This window comes from Oryzias latipes, chromosome 6 (assembly GCF_053564925.1).
Source record: "Oryzias latipes strain Hd-rR chromosome 6, Olatipes_Hd-rR_3.1".
NCBI lineage: Eukaryota > Metazoa > Chordata > Actinopteri > Beloniformes > Adrianichthyidae > Oryzias > Oryzias latipes.
In genome coordinates this window covers 16,936,629-16,957,886 of record NC_136242.1, presented here as the reverse complement: position 1 = coordinate 16,957,886, position 21,258 = coordinate 16,936,629, and the positions used below count along the sequence as shown (strand labels likewise).

Sequence of the window (21,258 nt, the reverse complement as noted above, 5' to 3'; positions counted from 1 at the left end):
CAAAAAAGACTCATTGTGCCCTGAGATGGTGTCACTTTAACCCAATGCATCATGGGAGATGAAGTACAAAAAGCCGCCGAAAGCAGACAGACTCACGTCTCTGAGTTTCATTGTTTTGTTCACTTTTTCCACGGTCTGATACCGGATTCTGTGTAAAGCTACACCGCTAACGAGCTTTAGCTGGTATTTTTGTTAGAACTGAGCGACTTTATGAGCAGAATCAGAACAAGGAAGTGAAGATTTTAACCACTTTTGTTTGTTTAGACTGATGATGTGTGATTAAGCCTCCAAGAATGATTGGTGGAGACAGTTAAAGGGGCGGGACTGTTCCGAAAACAGCTCAAGCTACGGATAAATCGCGGTACAGTCATTCTTATCAAAATATCTTTAATAGAATCAAATAAACACAAAGAAAAAAGTCTTTTATGATCTTTTATATTCCTAACTAACTACTATCAGGGCCTGTTTGGATGAACACAGAGCTGACATCCTGGAGATGGAAAATGTTTTTAGATCAGTTAATGAGGGCAATTTCCCACAACACACCTGACCATCTCCCGCGGCACAGTGGTTGAAAAACACTGCTATAAACCATCTGCTTCATTGGCTTCCACTGAATTTTTCTTCTGATGACTGTTTCTTTCCTGCCCTGCCAGATCTTACCTGTGCATAGCAGATGGATGTCATCACTAAACTGGATTCTGTAGAGGATCTTTCCCTAACCTTACATTTATAGAGATGGTGTCTTTCATATAATTGTCGTTTAGTTGCTCAGTATGGCCGATACACCAACAATCTTCCAGTCTGATCACCTATATTGTCCTTTAGCATTCAATTACAACTTAAATTTCACTTCATTTTTATTCTTCATTTTATTCATTGCAAAAAATTACCACAGTTTAACATTGAATTTAAATACATGAATGAAAAAGAGCAGAAAGAAGCATTAGTGTCTTCGCCTGATTTGCAATATAACATTTCTGGTTATAATTTATAACTATATAATTATTCAATTACAAAAGGTAAAATACAACTTTTTTTAAAATGTCATTTCATAGCACATGATTTTACAAAACAGAAGCTGCACCTCAGCTATCTCATACATTTTTACCACACAAAACTATTTAAATTTACATTTACATATTTAGATTTCTTAATTCTACTGTCAAGTCTGTTTCGTAAACTGATGTGTTTCCTTGAAACACACCTTTTCTGTATCACTGAGCTGAATTTTTGTATTTTATAAAACACATTTCTTTTCAAACCGTAAATCCTTTAAGTAAGTCTGTTTTGAAGGTTTTTGTCATGCTTTTCTGTGTGCTTGACTTGATGTCAAGTTTACAAGCACTTCCCCATACTTCAGTAACACAGTTTGGATATAGAACAATCAGTAATTATATATATTTGTGCATGGTAAAATTAAATTGAATTTGAAGCAAAAATGTTAAAAGAACCTTTCTGTAAATTAGGAACATTTAAAAAAAAATAATTAGCTGGACACAGTTTGCTGTTAATGTTTTTCCAAAGTTAAAATTAATCATTGTTATTTTAATTCTTAAAGACAGGGAATGTTGTATTAGTCTGTTAAGTAATTCATATGGTACAGTTGGTAAAAGTCAGAACTTAGTCCAGCAGATGTTTTTACAGAAGCATCTCAGGGCTGATTGCCAGTGTATCTCAGTATTAAAAATACAAAGGAGCTGCAAACTTGGATATAGGTAAAAAATGGGACACCTTCATAAAATCTGCACAGAATTTTACATAAGGCTACAACAGTGGTGAATGCACAGTAACAATTGTGGCGGCCCATGCAATTAAAAGAGTGGGGAATTCTACTTGTCATCTGTCCCAAATTTCTTTAGCAAATTTAACTTTCTATACAGGCATGACATATACATTTGACTGTTGTATGTAGATATAATAAAGCCTCTGTAGAACTTCTTTCATTTGGTATTTTTCAAGTAGAAAAGGATTTCCACAAATGCAAAAAAAAAAAAAAAAAAACATCTGTGGACAAAGCTTTTGTGGTTACAACAATTCAGGTGCAATATAATTTTGCGCTTTAACAATTTCAATATTCCTTTTATTAGAACAATTTGTTTCCACATATGCAAAAACACTTTCTGTCCTCAGAAATATTCTTCAGGTTCTGTAAACAGCTCTCACGTCTGCACAAGCATTTTTTTTGATGTACACAAAAAAGTATATTATCTCGAAACTTAGCCCTTTTTACAGTTCAGTTCACTTTGGTCATGAAGGTGCAATCTGTATGATGATCCAAGAATGAGAGTAGAAAGCCATACTATGTTTTAGTAGCAAAAATAAATGACAAGAAAAAAAGAAAATATATTGGCTACTTTGGCTACTCTCTAAAACAAATGTGTCAAACTCAAGGCCCGCGAGCCGAATGTGGCCCGCCACCTCATTTTATGTGGCCCACGAGGGCATAAAAGTTTTTCATTTCTTAAAATAAAAATAAAAATTGGTGTGTATTCATTCATATCTAGGGGGAATTGGACTTGAAATATCAGATTAGGCAACTAGACATTAGGACTGAAAGACTGTCCATATAACCTATCCTTAGAGAATCAATTTAAAAAGGATTTATGCTAGAGTAACAAGCAAACATATATTTTCTATGCAACTGCAATTGTCAAATTAAAAAGTTATAATAAACAAATAAGTTATTTAACATTAAGGAGTAGTAACATTTATTTTTCAATACATTTAATTACATGTATAAATTATATCTGGCTCTTTGAGGACAGGCACTATGCTGATGTGGCCCTCGGGAAAAATAAGTTTGACACCCCTGGAGAAGGAATATTCTTGTCAAGACTTAGAAGTTATTACTTGAGTTTTTGTTTATAGATCAGTGTGTGGTGTGTATGTGCCTGTGTGCACTTGTGGAAAAAAGCCACTTGAGCATCTTTCTTTTGCAAGTGTGCAAAACATTTTTACATCAAAAACCAAATGTATTTTTCTAAATCAGAAAATTATCCAACATTTTTTTTTTTATTATTTTATTTCCTGATGGAAAACATCGTTATATGTGTGGATGTTGTTTTACAACTGCTAAACACTTATGAACAAATATAAATCCATAACTTTCTGGTTCAAAAGCAAGTCTTTAGAAATACCTCAGATCCTTAAAAATGATTTTATCTGCAATTTTCCACAGAATTGTCATGTGCCTTGCCCATGTGTGGGAATGACAAACACTTAAAGAAATGACTCCAATTGAAAATTAGGAAAACTCTTGTGACCTTGGTTCTAAAGCCAAAAGCTTAAGTATTGGAGTGTTGAGCTTTGTGCTCTTTTTATCTTGTCTTTTCTCACAATCCTCTTTTTCATGGCTTGATTCAGTGTGACTGGAAAGCTTAGAGGACAAGACTTACCTGAGTGCATTAGTTCTTTTAAGTTCATTCAGGTAGGGAGATTACCTGCATTCACGGAGGTCATTTGTGCAAGTGGCCTCCAGTATTTACACAGTGATGGGATGCTTTAACAGTCACGGCAGGCCATAGTTAGGGACTAAGCTGGTCAAACTGATTTGTATTTTATTTCATTCCATTTTATTTTGTTTTATTTCATTGTGTTTTGTTTTGTTTTATTTGATTCTATTTTATTTTACTTACACATTAATATATATATATATATATATATATATAATTTTTTACCTGACAATAAAGATCTAGTTCCAAACAACGTGAAAAGTTACTGCTTCGTTAAAGTGCTTGACCGACTGAATTGAAGGACAGACGCATAGTGCTCTGATTGGCTGACTGACCGGGACCTCTCCAAATCCGGAAGTGACGCAGGAAGCCGCACTGTGTTGACATTTTCAGAGGAGCCTGGGACCGCACGCGCTCGTTTCCGAGACTCCTCTCAATCTCGCAATGGCGCCCATGCCGCTGCCTCTTTCGTCTCTTCTGAAGTACACGGAGTGTTTCCAGAGGGCGCGTGGCGTCTGTAATGTCTTTCGGGATTTGCCCCACGGATCGTCCTGGCTTCGCCCGTGGAGGAGGAATTTTTCCAGGGCGATATCTCGTGGAGTCGGTCAGCCGTGGTCCCAACATCAGCCCCGCGCCCCTAACTGCGCAGCATCTGTTTGCAGCAACTACTCGAGCGGCGAGGGCGTCACAGAGAGACTGTGGTCTGTTTACAATGAGACCAAGAGGCAAACACAGGGTATGCGGTTAAACACACACACACACACACACACGGTCACATTTACTGTAACACCACGTTATCAGGAGTGTTCAAGGATGAATCATGCAGGACCAACCCAACCTTTGAGTACATTTTGAATAAATAGCAACCGTCAGTGTAAATAAAGAAAAATGTGTGATAAACCGTAAATGACTTAAAAGGGTTTTCTATTATCAGCGATCGACTAAATAAAATGGAAGTCAACATGCAGAAGTCAGTGTGTTTTTAACATCTGCTTGTTGCATTTTTCTCACGATGGAGGACATGCATAAAGAAAAAAAAGCTTAAAATGTCCTGATGTTTGAAAAAGAGTTTATTTGTGACGTAGAAAATCCACTGGGTGGGCCTCAAGCTCCCTGCTTCCACTAGATGATCCATGTAGGTCTCCTTTCTCCTGGTCTGAGCTGGTATATGCCTCCAAACTGTTCGGCTGGACAGCTCCAATGTTGCTCACTGCTTTTGTTGCATTGGTAATGTTAGACTGGGGGGCAATCACTGTCACCAATCAGGAGTGGACTTTGTGGTCGTCCACACCCTTCACTGAAAGAGGGCTCAGGATGATCTGTCAATCGGACGTTTCAAACTTTTTAGATAGGGGCCAGCGGGCAGCACATGCTTTTATTCAGGCTGATTGGCCTGTTTATAGCTATATAAAAAAAACATATATAAAAAGAAAACATTATTACAAACTTGTTAAAAAGGTATCTGAGCAAGAATGGTTATTCTTACAAATATAATGACTTCTCTGTAGAAGTTTATGGGATTCAGGCTTTTTGGAACCAGCTGGTACTTCCTGTATGCATCGTGAGGGGGAGGAGTCACTCAGTTCTCATACAAAGTCAATGGTGAAAACGTAGAGCTCTCACTTATGGGTGATAGGACCAACAGACCCGGCCAAAACTTAGAGGGGAATTTCTGATGAACTACTTCCGCTCTGCAGAATCTAGTCCTAGAGATCAACACAGGTTTTTTTTTTTTTTGCCTAATAATGACATAATCATAACTAAAAGATCATTGGGAATCGATCAAAATATGATCGGAGTGGGACTTTAATGTGTTTTATTTTGAATCTCTTATGTCTGTGTTCCAGTTTGAATTGAAAACAAGAGTAAACTATCAACCTACTCAATGCTCAAACTTTCAGGTTCACTTCAGTGCAACATTGATCGGTCAACATTTCAGATTTTCACTGTAAAGTAATTTCATTTATTGTGTATTTATAAGTCATAAAACATATTTTTTGTCAGTTGTTGATGTAATAACATTTACTTTTTCTAAATCAAAGTTCCACTATAATTTATTGAAGTGATCATGTTGTAATACTTTTAATTGTTTTTCTTTCAATTTATCTCAGACCAGTAAATAAATTGAATCCTCAAAAAAAAAGAAACTTTTTTTTTCTTTTTAATGATACTTCACCATGACATCAGGAGTAGACTGAGCATCTTTAGTAGAAACAGGCTAGTAAGTTAACTAAGTGTTTTTTCTAACCAAGCTGTTTTCTTTATTTAGAACCTCCTTTGTGGTTTTATATTGAAGTTATATTGTGTTGCTGCATAACTTATCCATATTTTTTTTAGAAAATGTCAACATAAACCTTTGCTTTTGATGTAAGCTGTTAAAAGTAATTATTGATTGTTTTCATCGCCTGTTCATATCAGAGATTTACCTTCAGGTTGTGAATCTGATTCCAGGTATTTCCACTCATGAAGTCGACCCAGACACCATTTTTGCAAACAATGAGATGAGCCTACGAGACATAGAGATCTATGGCTTTGATTATGACTACACCCTGGCCTTCTACTCCAGTCATCTGCACACGCTGATCTTCAACATAGCGCGGGACCTCCTCATCAGTAACCACCGGGTGAGGGCATTAGAGGCAGACTTGGATTGTTCAAACGTGCATTCTTTGGGTGGTTTCTAGTTCATGTTTGAGATTTTAAGTTAGCAATGTTGCCTATTTAGGAATCAAGAACAGTTGTCACTTCAAAGCTTAACTTGATTGTCTTAGTATCCAGAGGGCCTGCGGAAGTACGAGTATATTCCCGATTTTGCTGTCAGGGGACTTCACTACGATGTCCAGAAGGTAAGAAAAGATTTGTCTTGTTATAGTGTTCTGAAACTTTGTGATTAGATTAGTTCTTCTTTTCTAATAGTACTGTATGATTTTCAACAGGCACTCCTGATGAAGATTGATGCTTTTCATTATATCCAGTTGGGAACTGTGTACAGGTAAATGAACCCTTTATTTTTTAAATCATGTTGATGGAAAATATAGGCAACTGTGAGAAGATTAAACTTCAAATATTAAAAAAACTCAAGTTAATTTAACACTTTTTATACAGAGCCACCATGAACCAAAATATTTGTCCTCATGTTGGGTCTAAAGCACTTAGCACTAACCTTTTTCAGGCCACAGACCAGATAACTATCAGACAAGATTTTCATGAATGAAGCGGGCGTCCAGTTTTCTTTAGTGTCCTGTTTACCTTTGACTTTTAAGGATAAAGTTTATCTTCATACTCTGTAAAATACCTGCAGCTGGATTAAACTATATTTGCAGACTAGGTTTTGTGTGGGAACCATTAAAATGTGATATAGATTTTCCTTTAGCTCATAACTGTAAAAAGATCAGACGCCTAAGTCAGGCTCAGGTATATTCTAAATCCGTCTGTTAAATGCCGCTCTAGTTTTCTTTAGTTTTGCTTTCTGGCTCTTTTTTGCATAAAGAAACTTTCCAAATATGTTTTATTTTTTGGTTAACTCTGCTAGCTTGGGGGATTTAATTTAGCCGTCAGAGCAGTTGCTTCACCAAAGTAGCAGATGTATTTTTGACACGTGATCGAGTGGCTCGACATGTGTTAAGAATGACTCGGATGTGGTGAAGGATTCAGTAGTTTTTCAAAATAAAACTTCCTTCAGAATCAGATTAGAAATTAAACGGGGGGAAAAAGGTGGATCATGTTGTTTTTCTCTGTGGTCCGGTTGCAATTGGCCCACAGACCGGTACCGGTTTGCGATCTAGGGGGTCTAAAGGATTTGGGGTACTTCTCGTTTCTCATGCAGAGGTCTTCATCCAGTTCCTGATGAAGAAGTCATTGCCATGTATGAAGGCTGTCACGTACCCCTAGAGATTATGAGTGACTTCTATGGCAAGGTAATGATGTCTGTTCCACCTTAACTGAAAGATCAACTCTAAGAAGGGTTGATTTTCGTCCCACAGAGTTCACACGACCACACCATGAAGCAGTTCATGGATATTTTCTCTCTGCCTGAGATGACTCTCCTGTTGTGTGTGAATGACTACTTCATGAAGCACAACATCGACTATGAGCCCGTCCACCTCTACAAAGACGTGAAGGTGAGTCAGAGTCCTGTTAGCTGGACTGGGCCTGTTCAAGCATTCGCATGTCTGTCCTGTGCTGCTCCAGCCTCTGCCTCTCAAGTTTAGCTCTGAAAAGCATCTTCTAATTTTAGTCGTTCATAGTCGCCCCCAGCTATGCGACTGGCGCTTCACAGGAAGAGCGGTGTGAGCGGAGCTTCTTCTGTGAGGCCAACTGTGGTGCTGCTGGTGTCTGTTCAGCCTCACTCCGTTACACTTTTGACAGAGACTTGTCTTCCCCGCACGTGTTCTGTTTGAACGATGCCTCACATATCTTTTCAGCACAGCCTCTGTTATCTTTTTTTTTTTTTTACTCTCCTGCCTCAACTCTTTTTTTCGCACTTTGAGTTTTTCTGTGTATCAGATGATAAACAAGCCCAGTTCGTCCTAACGTACCCAGGCTTTCAAACGGGAGTCTGTGCGTTGATTACAATCACACAAGTGTGCTCTCACTGAGTCAACAGAGCAGCTAAACTCCTGCTGTCTTCATTTTTCATTTGTATGCCGGGATCTGCGTGCTTTGTTCTTTCAAATCAACTGTTTCACCTGCGGAACAGCAAAGCTGCTGTGAGGGCTGAATACAAATGCGTTTGATGCTTGCATTGGTGTTGGGACTTTCTGGTTCACGGCTCTCCTCTTCTTCTCAGGAAACCATTAGAGATGTCCACGTGAAGGGGATCATGTATCGAGCAGTGGAGGCAGATATTGGTAAAGTTATTACGATGAGCTGCTTGTTCAATAAAACAACAAGTCATTTTGCCATTGCGAGGTCATATTGATTTTCTGGAGGATGCCTTGTTTGAACAAAGTCCCTCATATGTTCTACCTGTTTAATTGTTTTCAGATAAGTACATTTGCTACGGGGAGCAAAGCCACGCTGTCCTGAAGAAGCTGTCAGCGCACGGAAAAAAGATGTTCCTCATCACCAACAGCCCCTTTGACTTTGTGTAAGTGGGAGCAAGTGGCAGTTCAATTCATCAGCATCATCATATGTTTGCTGCTTTACTTAACTGGTGCCTCGTTTTAGAGCTTGACATGACAAACGTGGGCGTGCTTAAGTTTGCAGTTCTCTGCGAAATTGTTGAGGAACCTGACAGATTCCCACCAGCATGTCTCTTGCTGTGTGGACATCTTATTACTGCTGTGTTATTGTCTCCTCAGGGACCGTGGAATGAGCTATATTGTTGGAAAAGATTGGAGGGATCTGTTCGATGTTGTAATAGTTCAAGCTGACAAACCTGGTTTCTTCAACGACAGGAGAAAGTAAGCAGGTTTTTTCTTTTTTCTTAGTGTAGCTTATTTTGTGGTAAGTTTTGTGTATCCCCCCCTTGGGGACTTCTAAGGCAGATGCAATTACGCTAGCTGATACCTGTGTGGCTTGTGCAATAAGGTGCAAACATGTCCTGCGCCTGGCTTTTGTCACAGACCTTTCAGGCGTGTGACAGACAAAGGTGCACTGCTGTGGGACAGAATCCACCGGCTGGAAAAAGGGCAAATCTACAAGCAGGTGCTCTGCCAGGTTTACCTTTCCCAACAAATTACTTTGGATCCTACTCATCATTCAAGCTGTAATTCATTTATCCTTTTTATGTGTTTTTGATCGACAGGGAAACCTCTACGAGTTCCTCAGACTGACGGGTTGGAGGGGATCTAAAGTACTGTACTTTGGAGATCACATCTACAGTGACTTGGCAGTAAGGCATTTATATTTACAACAAATGTGGGAACGGAAAGATCAACAAAAACTACCACTAAAGCAGCCTAATTTCCTCAAAGTCCCACTCCGATAGTCTCTTTATAACTTGAATAACTTGTGATGAAGTGATAGTGATTTTCTAACTATTATGATGCCGTTTTTAGCCAAATTCAAAAAACCTGTGTTGTTTTCTAGGACATAGTTTCTGCAGAGCAGCAGGAGTTTATTGGAAATTTGCCTCTGAGTTGTAGGTGGGACCACTGGCACAGAGTAACCCCTTCCCAACACCCATCACTGAGCTATTTCTTTACACTTTCTCCCGCTAGCTTACAGCTCCTCACACCCCCAATCTAACATAACCCATAACTGCTCCTGATTCACCACAATTTGAAAAACGAAATGCTCAGAAATGCAAGTTGGAGCTCAATATGTCCTCCATCATGTCAATGTCATGTCATGTCAAATGCCACAAAAACATGTTAAAAACACAATTTTCATTGGAGTGGGTCTTTAAATAAAGAACTCATCCACATATAAAGTTATGACAAAAACTGTACCTCATTTTCCTTTTTTCCTTTCAATATTTGTCTCGGAGTTACATCAATACCTCCAAAAAGAATAAGTCATTCTGATCTATTTATAAATGCGCTTCTTCAGCCTTTAGGAGGGGTCTCTCTGACAGAATGTCTGGTCAATGGTTGTCAGCCATGACTTTTTCTTAAGAGCAATGGAACATTCAGTTCAATTCAATTTTATTGGTATAGCCCAAAATCACAACAACAGTCGTCTCGATGGGCTTTTGTGGTTTGCTACAACTCAGCGGAACAGGCCTGTTACTGCAAATACATGTGAAGGAGTTAGTTTATGTATTTAAGGTCTAAACCAGTGGTCGGCAACCTTTTTTACTCAAAGAGCCATTTGGGACCGCCCCTAATGAAAAGAAAGCACCCGGAGCCACAACCCGATTTGCCATCATTATATATATTATGCATGTATATATATTATATCAAGGGTGCTCATTACGTCGATCTTCAAGGACATGAGTGTAGATTGCGGGCCAGAAAAGATTAAAAAAAAGTACCTCTTAAAAATCCACCAGCCAATCAAAATCCTCACTGAGAAGTACGGGGCTTGATTGACATGTAGATTGGCCAATCAGACATCCTCTGAAACATACATCACTGCAAATGCACATTGTGTTCTTTAAAGGATGATACCACCAAAAAAATGGCGTTGGGAGTCACCAGCTGAAGTTCTGGTCTGATCGCTGCATGGAGCGATGTGTTTATCAATGCATGGTAGAAACTGAGAATGTGGAGAGATCAGGTTTATTATTTTGAAGAGTTCTACTTGGTAATCATGTTTCCATGTTTGAGTTCATAAAATCATCCCAGAGAAAGTCTCTGCTTCAACTCCCGCAGGAAAAGCCGCGTCTCAATCTGACACCCGTGTTTCCATCTCTCTGACAGAGTTTGAAGCCAAAGCCCCTCCTCCGCCTCTTTACCTGCTTTTTCTCTCTACCTGTTCACCTGTTCACATCTTCTGCAGTTGAGAGTTGTTTCCCCCGCGCTCCTCAGTGTGTCCTACACAGAGATTGCAAAATACGATAGTCGGGGCGCTCCAGCGCCGCACAAGGATGAAAGAGCCGGACGTAGGTTATAGCGGGGATAGAGCGGGTTAAGCAAATGAATGGAAGAAGGCGGCCTGCTGAAGAAATATTCAATATTGTACACATTTTATTATTAGCCTGAACTATCTTTTATTTAGAAAAATCTTTTATTTTGCTAAACAGTCCAGTGCGGAAAAAAACATCAACAAAAGTTATGTTGGGCGGTTCTTGGCTGGGTTTGGCGGTTTTCAGATGACTTTTGGGCTGGAAAACTGGGACTCTATCTGGCAACACTGGCGCAAACTCTGTCATCAGCGAGTTTCTCTCTGCCCCGCGGCACGTCAAGTTCCCGGCAGAAGATCACTCCGGACCGCGTGTGTACTCCTGCTATCAGCTCTGCAGTTCTCGCCCGATAAATACGAGCTCATTGAGGAAGCTGGTTTTGACGTGGTACGCGCTTCGTACGGAGCCAGCAGATGAACAAACTAAAATAAAATTTAAATATTATAAAACACTCATTATTTTCCAAAGTCACAGGGAGCCACAACAAAAGCATGAAAGAGCCATGGGTTGCCGACCCCTGGTCTAAACATATATGTCTCAGATCCTAGATTGCTCAGACACAGTTATGAATCAGAACTGAAAAAGCTCAACAAAAAACTAAGATGATTACTCCACATCAATCACACAATGAAACTTGTTGCCATATATATTGTTTTTTTTTAACTTACATTACCATACGAACATTTTATAATATATTTGTGTCTGGTTAAATTATAATATTCCTCTGGTATAGTTGTCTTCTGCCCTGTGGGACCTTTCTGACAAAGACGTTGTGCACATTTTCCTCTCCTCATTTGTGCAGCTACACTGAGTCTTTATTAGGCTGTTAAATGTCACTGCAGCATCATCTTAGTGGGAGTATGAAAGTATAATTGAAGAATATTGCTGCATTTGATCTCATGTTGCTCTGCCTCTAGTCTATAAAGCAACATTCTCTGTTCTTACATTTTTCTCCTCTAATTTTTTTTTATTTTTTCCAGATATCTGACACAAATCCCCCAACTAAATGTGTAATTTTGTTCATCCTACGTGAAAACCTTATCTGTTTCCTCAGGATCTAACCCTTAAACACGGATGGAGGACAGGAGCCATCATCCCTGAGCTGCGGAAGGAGATCAAGATCATGAACACACCAGAGTTTGTGCACATGATGTCCTGGTTACAGGCCCTAACTGGACTTATCGAGCAGATGCAGGTTAGAAGACCATAGAAGATACTTTTTTGTTTCAATTTAGTGAGATTGTTTTGCCCTTTTGTTTTGATATTTTAAATGAAGGCAGTTGTTTAACATTGCATTGTTTAAAACTTGTTCTATACAATGTCCTTTTATTGTTCCATCTTTAAAGTGGTTCCCTGACTAAAGCTTTTTCAGGTGATGCCCCACGTCCACCTATAGGGTTTCTTTGATTGGTTAAGCTTCTCAAAGTGCCCCCCTGTCATTTAATTCAATAGTACCCAGGACGCAGACTGGTACCGGTTGTTGGGACAGTTCGTAACGGGTTGCAGAGAAAAATCAACACGACCTAAAATTTTCTGTTTTATTTATAATCTGATTCTGATGGAAGTTTTATTTTAGTAAAGTACTGTGTTCTCCACCACATCCAAGTCATTCTTGACACATGTCGAATCACTCGGTCATGTGCCAAAAATACATCTCCTACTTTCTGAAAGCGACTGCGCTGACCGCTAAATTGAAACCCCCAAGCTAGCAAAGTTAACAAACGTAAAAGCAAACGTATTTGCACCTTAAAAGTGAGACGAGGGTTAGCATTCAGTTGGCGTTCAATTCTTCATCTTCCATTTTGACATTTATGGGTTAAGGGATAATTTATATCACATTTCAATGGTTCCTGCACAAAATCCATTGTATAACAAAGTTAAAACAGCTACAGATATTTTACAAAGGTTTAAGATAAACGTTACCCTAAAAGGTTAATGGAAACTGGTAGCTAAAAAAACAACAAAAAATAAATAAAACAGCCACTCCAACCCAGTACAGGCCAGTTTCATGAAAATATTGTCTTACAGTGGGGCCAAAAGTTCTCCCACTTAAGAAGATGAGAGGCCTGTAATCTCATAGGTATACCTCAACCACGAGAGACATACTGTATTTAGACAAAAGAATCCAGAAAATCACATTTTCTGATTTTTGAATAATTCATTTGAATTTGTATTGTATAAGTATTTGGTCATCTACAAACAAGCAAGATTTCTGGCTTTCACAGACCTGTAACTTCTTCTGTAAGAGGATCCTCTGCCCTCCACTCATTACCTGTATTATACACGCATGCACTTAGAAATTCACACACCTGTCCACAACCTCAAGCAGCCACACTCCAAACTCCACCATGGCCAAAACCAAAGAGCTGTCTAAGGACACCAGAAACAAAATTGTTGATCTGTACCAGGGTGGGAAGACTGAATCTGCAATAGGTAAATAGCTTGTTGTGAATAAATGAACTGTGGGAGTGATTATTAGGAAATGGAAGACATACAGGACAATGATAATCTCCCTTCATCTGGAGCTCCCCCCAAGATTTCACTCTGTGGGGTCAAAATGATCACAAGGACAGTGAGCAAAAATCCCAGAACCACATGGGAGGACCTAGTGAATGACCTGCAGAGAACTGGGACCAAAGTAACAAAGGCTACCATCAGTAAGACACTACGCCGCCAGGGACTCAAATCCTGCAGTGCCTTACATGTCCCCCTGCTAAAGCCAGTACATGTGGAGGCCAGTCTAAAGTTTGCTAGAGAGCCTTTGGATGATCCAGAAGAGGATTGGGAGAATGTCCTATGGTCACATGAAACCAAAATAGAACTTTTTGGTAAGAATTTTACTCGTCGTGTTTGGAGGGGAAATAATGCCAAGTTACATCCAAAGAACACCATACCTACTGCAAAGCACGGAGGTGGGAACATCATGCTTTGGGGCTGTTTTTCAGCAAAGGGACCAGGACGACTGATCTGTGTAAATGAAAGAATATATGGGGGCATGTATAGTCAGATTTTGAGTGAAAACCTCCTTCCATCAGCAAGGACATTAAATATGAAACGTGGCTGAGTCTTTCAGCATTACAATAATCCCAAACACACTCCCAGGTAATGAAGGAGTGGCTTCGTAAGAAGCATTTCAAGGTCCTGGAGTGGCTTAGCTAGTCTCCAGATCTCAACTCCATAGAAAATCTTTGGAGAGAATTGAAAGTCTGTGTTGCCCAGCGACTGCCCCAAAACAACACTACTGTAGAGGAGATCTGCATGGAGAAATGGGCCAAAATACCGGCAACAGTTTATGAAAACCTTGTGAAGACTTACAGAAATTACTGCCGTCACTGCCAACAAAGGTTATATAACAAAGTATTGAGTTAAACTTTTGATTTTCTGCATTTCTTTTCTCTTTTTGTCTCTTATAGTTGAGGTATACCCATGATGGAAATGACAGGCCTCTATCATCTTTTTAAGTGGGAGAACTTGCACAATTGGTGGCTGAAAATAATTTTGCCCCCCCCCTGTTTATTAAACTGCTCTGTGTCCTGAAATAGGTTAGGGACCACTGATTTATTAAACCTATTCTTTAGAATTGTTACTTGCTATAATTTCTTTGCACAGAAACACTTGACAGGTGTCATGGATATGAATACACAGGAAATACTTCAGGTAAAACTAACACCCTATAAGGAATTCTTTAACTCAAATTATCAAAGAAAGAAACTGTATGTTTAGATCGAAGTAGTTTTAGTTCAAAGAAATACAATGGTCAAATGGTGTGGGAGGGGTATTTGCATTTTCTTTTCTGCTGCTTTTGTTACACATCTTTTAGAAATTGCTTGTGTGACAGATGCAGTACAGTAGGGCTGTCATTTTTGTCCCCCAAACCTCTGGCCAATTAAAACCCATCATGATAATTAGAGAAAGTTTATTGGCAAATCCAGCTTCATTTTGAGTTTGGCCCTTTGAAATAGCATGAATATCCAACTGTCAGAGTTGTGTTACTGTCCATGAAAATAAGCTGCTAACACTGGTAAGAAATATCTTTTAGGAACATGAAATAACTTGGGCATCCTTTACGGCCAAAAACAGACTTCAAAAGCAACTTGATCAGACCAAAAAAAAATTCTAAGAAGCACAGCAGAAACCCTTAAGGATATGTTGGAAGAACTCCCTCCCTTGTACCCTACCAGAAAGATTTGCTCACATCAGGAATTTGGAATATCTTTCAGATTAAATGGATCAAATGAAAACCATTCCAATTCACAGTCTCATCAGTTGTCACACACCTGGTTGGGTGAAATTTGTGCACACATTTGACCCATCCTCTGTACTAGGAACCATTTGGTGGTACAAGTTGCCAATCCAACCCATTGCCATTTTCTAGAATCTTTGGTACGACCTGATGGTTTTGAACTCCCGACTTCCCAGTCTCACACTCTACCACTTACCTGGTCATTCTAACAACTCAGTAAATTTGGTTTTGACTTTCAGACTGTTTGTGCCAACTATAGAACATGAAAGCCAAGAAAACACACAGAATTCCTCATAGTTCTTCTGTACTTTTGCTGGCAGGTGCACTGGGATCCAGCATCTCAAGCTGTAGTTGAAGAGTGGATCAAAGAAAGAGATGCAATGAGGTAACAAATACCAAACATTTGGGCTGCTCCATTCATTTATTTAAATCACGATTTGAGGATATGGGTTTTCTCTGCAGGTCACAAACGAAGGACATCTTTAATGCACAGTTTGGGAGCCTCTTTCGTGCGTACCACAATCCCACCTACTTCTCTCGCCGACTGTCACGCTTCGCTGACATCTACATGGCCTCCATTAGTTGCCTGCTTAACTATGACCTCCGGCACATCTTTTTCCCTCGCCGCACTCCTCTGCAGCACGAATCCCCATACTGGCTAGAATACAATCCCTCCGGTTGCTCGGCCTCGTCTCCAGCCCCTAAGGACCAAAGCAGAGTCTAATTCATTCATCAGAGAGATTATCAGAGATCCAGAAATTAAATGTACTGTCCAAACTTTGTTTTGTCTTAGGGGGTGTTTTTAGATATGTGTGTGTGATTATTTTAATGGTTGGGATACATTTGTTAAACTTAAAACATGTTAGTTATGTGTCCTTTAAAAGAATTTAGTCTTAAGAGAGGAACACTGGTTTTTTTTGCTATTTAAGTAAAAAGTGTGTGTATTTGTATGTGAGTGTGTGTTTCTGAGAAGTGTATTTATTTAAAAATGGATGCATTGCCTAACCTAACACTAGGGGGCAGACAAGGTGCAGGTTTTAACGTGCATTTGTTGTGCATTGCCTTTTTGTCCTTTGCATCTCTAGCGAAATGGGTATTTTACATTCACATTACATACTCCGTTGCCTTAATCTGCACTTCACATTGCTGCCGGCTGTGTGTTTTTATAATAGGCTAATGTAATTTGTGGCAGTCAAGCTTTTTGTAAATTTCACCAGGCGGCATCTTTGTTAATTCAGCACTCATGCTGACACACATCGCACTTTGATCTACTGAGATCTTTGCGTTTAATAGTTTTAGATGCTTCCACACATAGTCGACTGATTGCTTCATCTCAGAGGAGGAGGAGGCAGAAGAGGAATGAGAGTGTCTCAGGAAGAATGGAGCGTCACTGGTACATTTGGTGGAAATGCTGCGTTTTAATCTGTGAAGGAAGCACAATTGAGCTCCTTACACTTCAGTTTTGCAGAGGATGGCTGAAGTCTTTTTATGTCTTGACATAAAGGCTTATTGAGAAGAAATTTGACAAATATAAGGGAAGGGAATATAAAAGATCTGCGAGAGCTGGGACTGCAATGGAGATTTTTTGTTGTTGTGTTTCTTATGCATATTAATGATGTGTATTTTTATGTCATTTCACTATTAAAGTCCCATTGATTGATTTTCACCCAGTATTTGGGCTCGTATTTAAAGGACTTCATGAGGCCTTAAAATTGATGTTTCAAAAAAGGCTATATCATGCCATTCTTAATTATATGCCCCTTGCATTAGCAATAAATCTTGTTTGTCTCCAGGTCTCTTCTGGCGGTTTAGCCATAATATGACGACATCAACCCAACCTCTCCCTTTGTGCTGACTGTCTTTTCATTGGTTTATTGTTCAGAGGCTATCACAGCTGTGCAGATTGAAATCCACAAAATTTGTCATCAGTTGCGTTTGCAACCTCGGATAAAATCATTTTTCTCCTAATGCACAATTACAGGCAAGTAACATAAAAGTCACAGGGATGTGTTGAGATTGAGCTTGCCCTATCCCAATCTACAAAAGAAAAAAATGACAGATATAGAGTGGGGGCAATGTAACTATATACGTTCAGGGATCAAACAAAAATTAGTCCAAAAGCGTAGACACTCTTGACTAGGAATGGGCCGAGATTACATTTTTCAGATCGATACCGATATTTCCCCTGCAACTGTGGCCGATAGCAGATATTTGCAGACACCAATACTTAAGTGTCTACAGTAACACAAAGTTTAGATTTCCTTTTTGTTTCTGTATAAGAAATGCACAACTTGTCTATTACTGGACGTTCACATTGTACTTGACCTTTTTAACATTCAGCAAAAGATCTCATAGGAGCAAGTTTCACTTTAAATCGTTCATATAAATATATCTGAAAGCATTCAGACCATTTATTGATTATTGAACATAACTGTAAACCATAAGCTCCCCATTGCCAGGGATCCATAGGAAGAACATGTATCCCTATCAAAAATAACATTTACCTGAAAACAGTCAATTACTTTGGCTTCCCAATCCCAAAAATTTAGGATTGGAAAGAGTCCCTGTTCAACTGCTTTAACTTCCCAATGTTGAAGGAGTTGAACAGGGACTCTTTTTAATTCACAGAAGTGCCAACCATTGGTCGTGGAAGGGAAATTAATAATTGCGGTCTGTGCCCGGTTGGAATTCTATAACACCACGTCTTTCATATATCGGTACCCTTTCGACATTTCACACCAAGCCTCTTCCAGCTGGAGGTAAACACGCTACTAGTATTGGGTCCACTGTAAACACCATACGCTAAAAGCGAGTTCCAGAACCCCCTAAACGTTGGTTCATGAACGAACATTACATGCATTACATGTGTACATAGCATAAAATACATGCTGTGCTCTCATCCCCCCTGATCCCTTACACGCTCGTGATCACAGAAGAGCCACAGGACCCCCCCCAATCAAAGCAAGCATCCAGACCAGGGAGTTACCACTGCTCTGCCCCCGTTCTATGAAAACTTATCCACTTTGTGGAAGATCCCCCTGAGGAAAACACTGGAATTTTCGTGCTGTAGAATCCATCTCTTCTGATATCAGCAACTTGAATCTTCAGACTGGCAATGTCCGTTTAATTTTATGATCGCCCTTCGTGGATTGGAAGTTGCTACAAACTCCCATGGTTGGCAGTTAATTACTTTGGTAAAACTACATTCAAACAGCTTTTCTTTGAATGAATTTAACCTTTTGTTTGTTTTAAATTTCGTGTAAAAGTTTTGTTTCTCTCGCCCAGGTTTGGATTCTCCCTGCACCGTAGCCAATCTTGCCTTTGAGCTCTACAATGCAATGAGCAGTCCAAAGAGTAGATTCAGGCTTAGCGTGCACAGAAGCATCACGAACCCGCTGTTTGTCTGGGTGTTCTGCCTGTTTGTGGCCACTATTCAAGGGTTCCTTAAGGGGTCCATACTCCTTGTTCTATAGCTTGGGTGGGGGGGGGGGGGGGGTGTGTCATAGAGCAACTACAGCTTTCATGTCCTCTGTGCCGTGCTCTGCTTTATCTACTATTTCAAAGTGCTGACATCTTAAAAAAAAGAGGCTGGCTCATTTTCTTTTTGTACATTTATTTTTTTACTCTTTAGTATTTCAAATGCATTATTTTGACCCTCTTTGCATAACACGGGTTATTAACTTCGAAGTAGTTAAAATGTCTCTCCAGCTGAACAGAAGCCTTGAGCAACAGGGGGAGCACTCCAGGCAGAGGGAACCAATCATCCCATCTTAATGATCCTGGGTATGGTTGTTGAGTTTTTTATTTGTTGGCTACCCTACACAGTGTTGTCCGTGGTGGTGGTTGCAGCTCCAGAGCTGTGCATTTCTCCATTGGTTGCCACCTTGCCCGTGTGTTTTGCAAAGACCAGCCGTCTCTATAACCCCATCATCGACATCCTTTCAAACAAAAGGTGAGAACATCTTTGAACTCATCAGTGGCACTTCTTCTTCTTCCTCTTCTTTCGCCTGTTCCACCAGTTGGGACATACAGTAGGTCACAAAGAAGAGCTCTCCAGGCAGACTGGTCTTGGGCGAGTCCTTCTAGCTGTTCCCACGGTTTCCTCATGCTATTGGCCCCTGCTTCCAGTCTCGGCGCCACGTGTTCCTAGGTCACCCCCTTTTAATTTTTCCTTGGGGATTCCATGTCAGTGCCTGCCATGTAGTGCTGGATTCAGGTTTTCACTGAAACTAAATAAACTACAATTAAGTAAATACAAACTTTAAAACATACAATTAGCTTTGAACTTGCAAAAAATATGTATTCAGTTTTATGTTATTCTATCTGATAGTTACCTTTTTTTCAGCTTGTTTTACATTTTTGAATGCTTTTGTTGAACTCCTTTTTTCTAGATTTTTATATCTTACAAGATAGGCCTTATAAGATTGGCACAAAAGTGCCACAGCTTGTACTGTTCTTGGAAGACCTTAAGGTCACAAGGACACCAGGTCAGGGAACCTGCAGTGCAGGTTTTCATTGATAAGAGAGCTTTAAAGGAAGGTTTGTTGGTATTTGCCAGTACCCGAGTGGCACTTCAGGAGCCGGAAAACACTTTCTAGAAAAAGATCGACTCAAGTGACTCTTCTCGGCCGAGTGTTATTTTTATAAAGAGCTGAGAACGAAAATCCAAAAGGTCAGAGTTTATCAGACATCTGCAATGATTCCTTTGAAAAAAACAAGTCAGGTGCAAGATTGACTTTCAAAAAGAGGTTGTTTTTTCTTATCTCTTCTAAAAATTATTATATTTAATCTATTTTCAGATTGTGTTATATGGCTGGGAGCACTTGTTTTTCTGCATCTGTTTCTTTCAGCGAGAGAATTCAATAAGGCAGTTTTCATTTCTGTGATTTATTTGAGCTAAGCCAACTGTTACCCTCTGTGTGTGTGTTTGTTGATGTTTAGATACCTATGGGTATCTTAGGAACTCAACAAAGAGTTTAAACCAACAGAAAACACACACAAAAAAACTTTTGTGACAACAAGGAGGTGGTGGTAATTTTCCATTTGTATGCATTTTTAACAAGACTATAGGCAGCCAGACTGCGTGGATAAACAGTGAGAAGGCGAAACCTCATTTGTTCCTAAACTAAATCAAGTGTGCCTGGGTTTATGCGCTGGGGGTAGATAAGTCTTTTTAGGATGTTAGATATTGAACAATTTCAGGATGTCTGCTACTTCAATATGTAGGCTATAATTACATTATATCATAGATACAAACAGTACAGCCGAGTAGTCACATCTTTTTGTTTTGTTTTTTGGAAGCCTCATATTAGATAGACAGAGACGTTTCCTTTGACTGCAATAGTAGATTGCATAAAATCACTGAACTTAATTCAGCAGAGACCAAAGGTCATCAAGTCTGCAGTTAAACGAAATTATTATTTTTTTTTGCTAACTATGTAACTAAGTGTTTTAAATAAATAAAAACCTGACAACAGTGCACAAATAAATAAGAAAAATATGTTGAGCTGCAAAAGCCAAAATAAAGTCTTCTTTTGATCAACTCACAGCAAAATCTAAAATGATTCTCATGGATTATCCCGTCACTAATCAAACGTAAAGCTGAAAAATTTAAATTAAATAGATGTGATGATTAAAAAATAATAATTTGTTGTGTCTTAAATTCATTTTCACAGGTAATTGTGTTTGAATTATGTTCAGCTACAAAAAGAGCTGCTATTTATTTAATTTTACTGTTATGCAGCAACGACGGGATTCACAGTATAGGACATAGACTTTGCTCCACTTTGGTTCCATAATCAATAATGGGAGACGCTTTTATTTAGTAGACATTACAGACTCTCATCTTTGGTTAAAGTGTAATTGTACGCTTCTGATTGTGATTCTGTTGTTTCCTTCTGACACCTCCATTCCCACATTTACTGCTCATGCTGTAAATTTAAATTGGCTCATAAATAAGGTGTTTCCAACCCTTTCAGCACCCTGAAGTAGCAGTGATTGTTGCGTGACTCATGATTTGTAAAGATGTCCTGTAAGTTGTTGAGCAGATT

The 21,258-nt window shown here is 39.3% G+C and overlaps 1 protein-coding gene and 1 pseudogene across 1 annotated transcript; both read left to right on the top strand.

Annotated features, from left to right (window-relative positions):
* The first annotated feature begins 3,755 nt into the window (after positions 1-3,755).
* nt5dc3 (5'-nucleotidase domain containing 3) lies at positions 3,756-16,874 on the top strand. The gene is made up of 14 exons (XM_004069928.5): positions 3,756-4,191; positions 5,907-6,079; positions 6,227-6,301; positions 6,392-6,447; positions 7,282-7,372; positions 7,439-7,576; positions 8,245-8,305; positions 8,442-8,544; positions 8,759-8,860; positions 9,023-9,104; positions 9,205-9,291; positions 12,020-12,160; positions 15,529-15,593; positions 15,671-16,874. Exons 1-14 carry the CDS (start codon positions 3,900-3,902, stop codon positions 15,930-15,932), a joined length of 1,728 nt encoding a protein of 575 aa, XP_004069976.1. The 5' UTR covers positions 3,756-3,899; the 3' UTR covers positions 15,933-16,874.
* LOC144992518 (pineal opsin-like) lies at positions 16,298-20,074 on the top strand (annotated as a pseudogene).
* Positions 20,075-21,258: the final 1,184 nt, after the last annotated feature.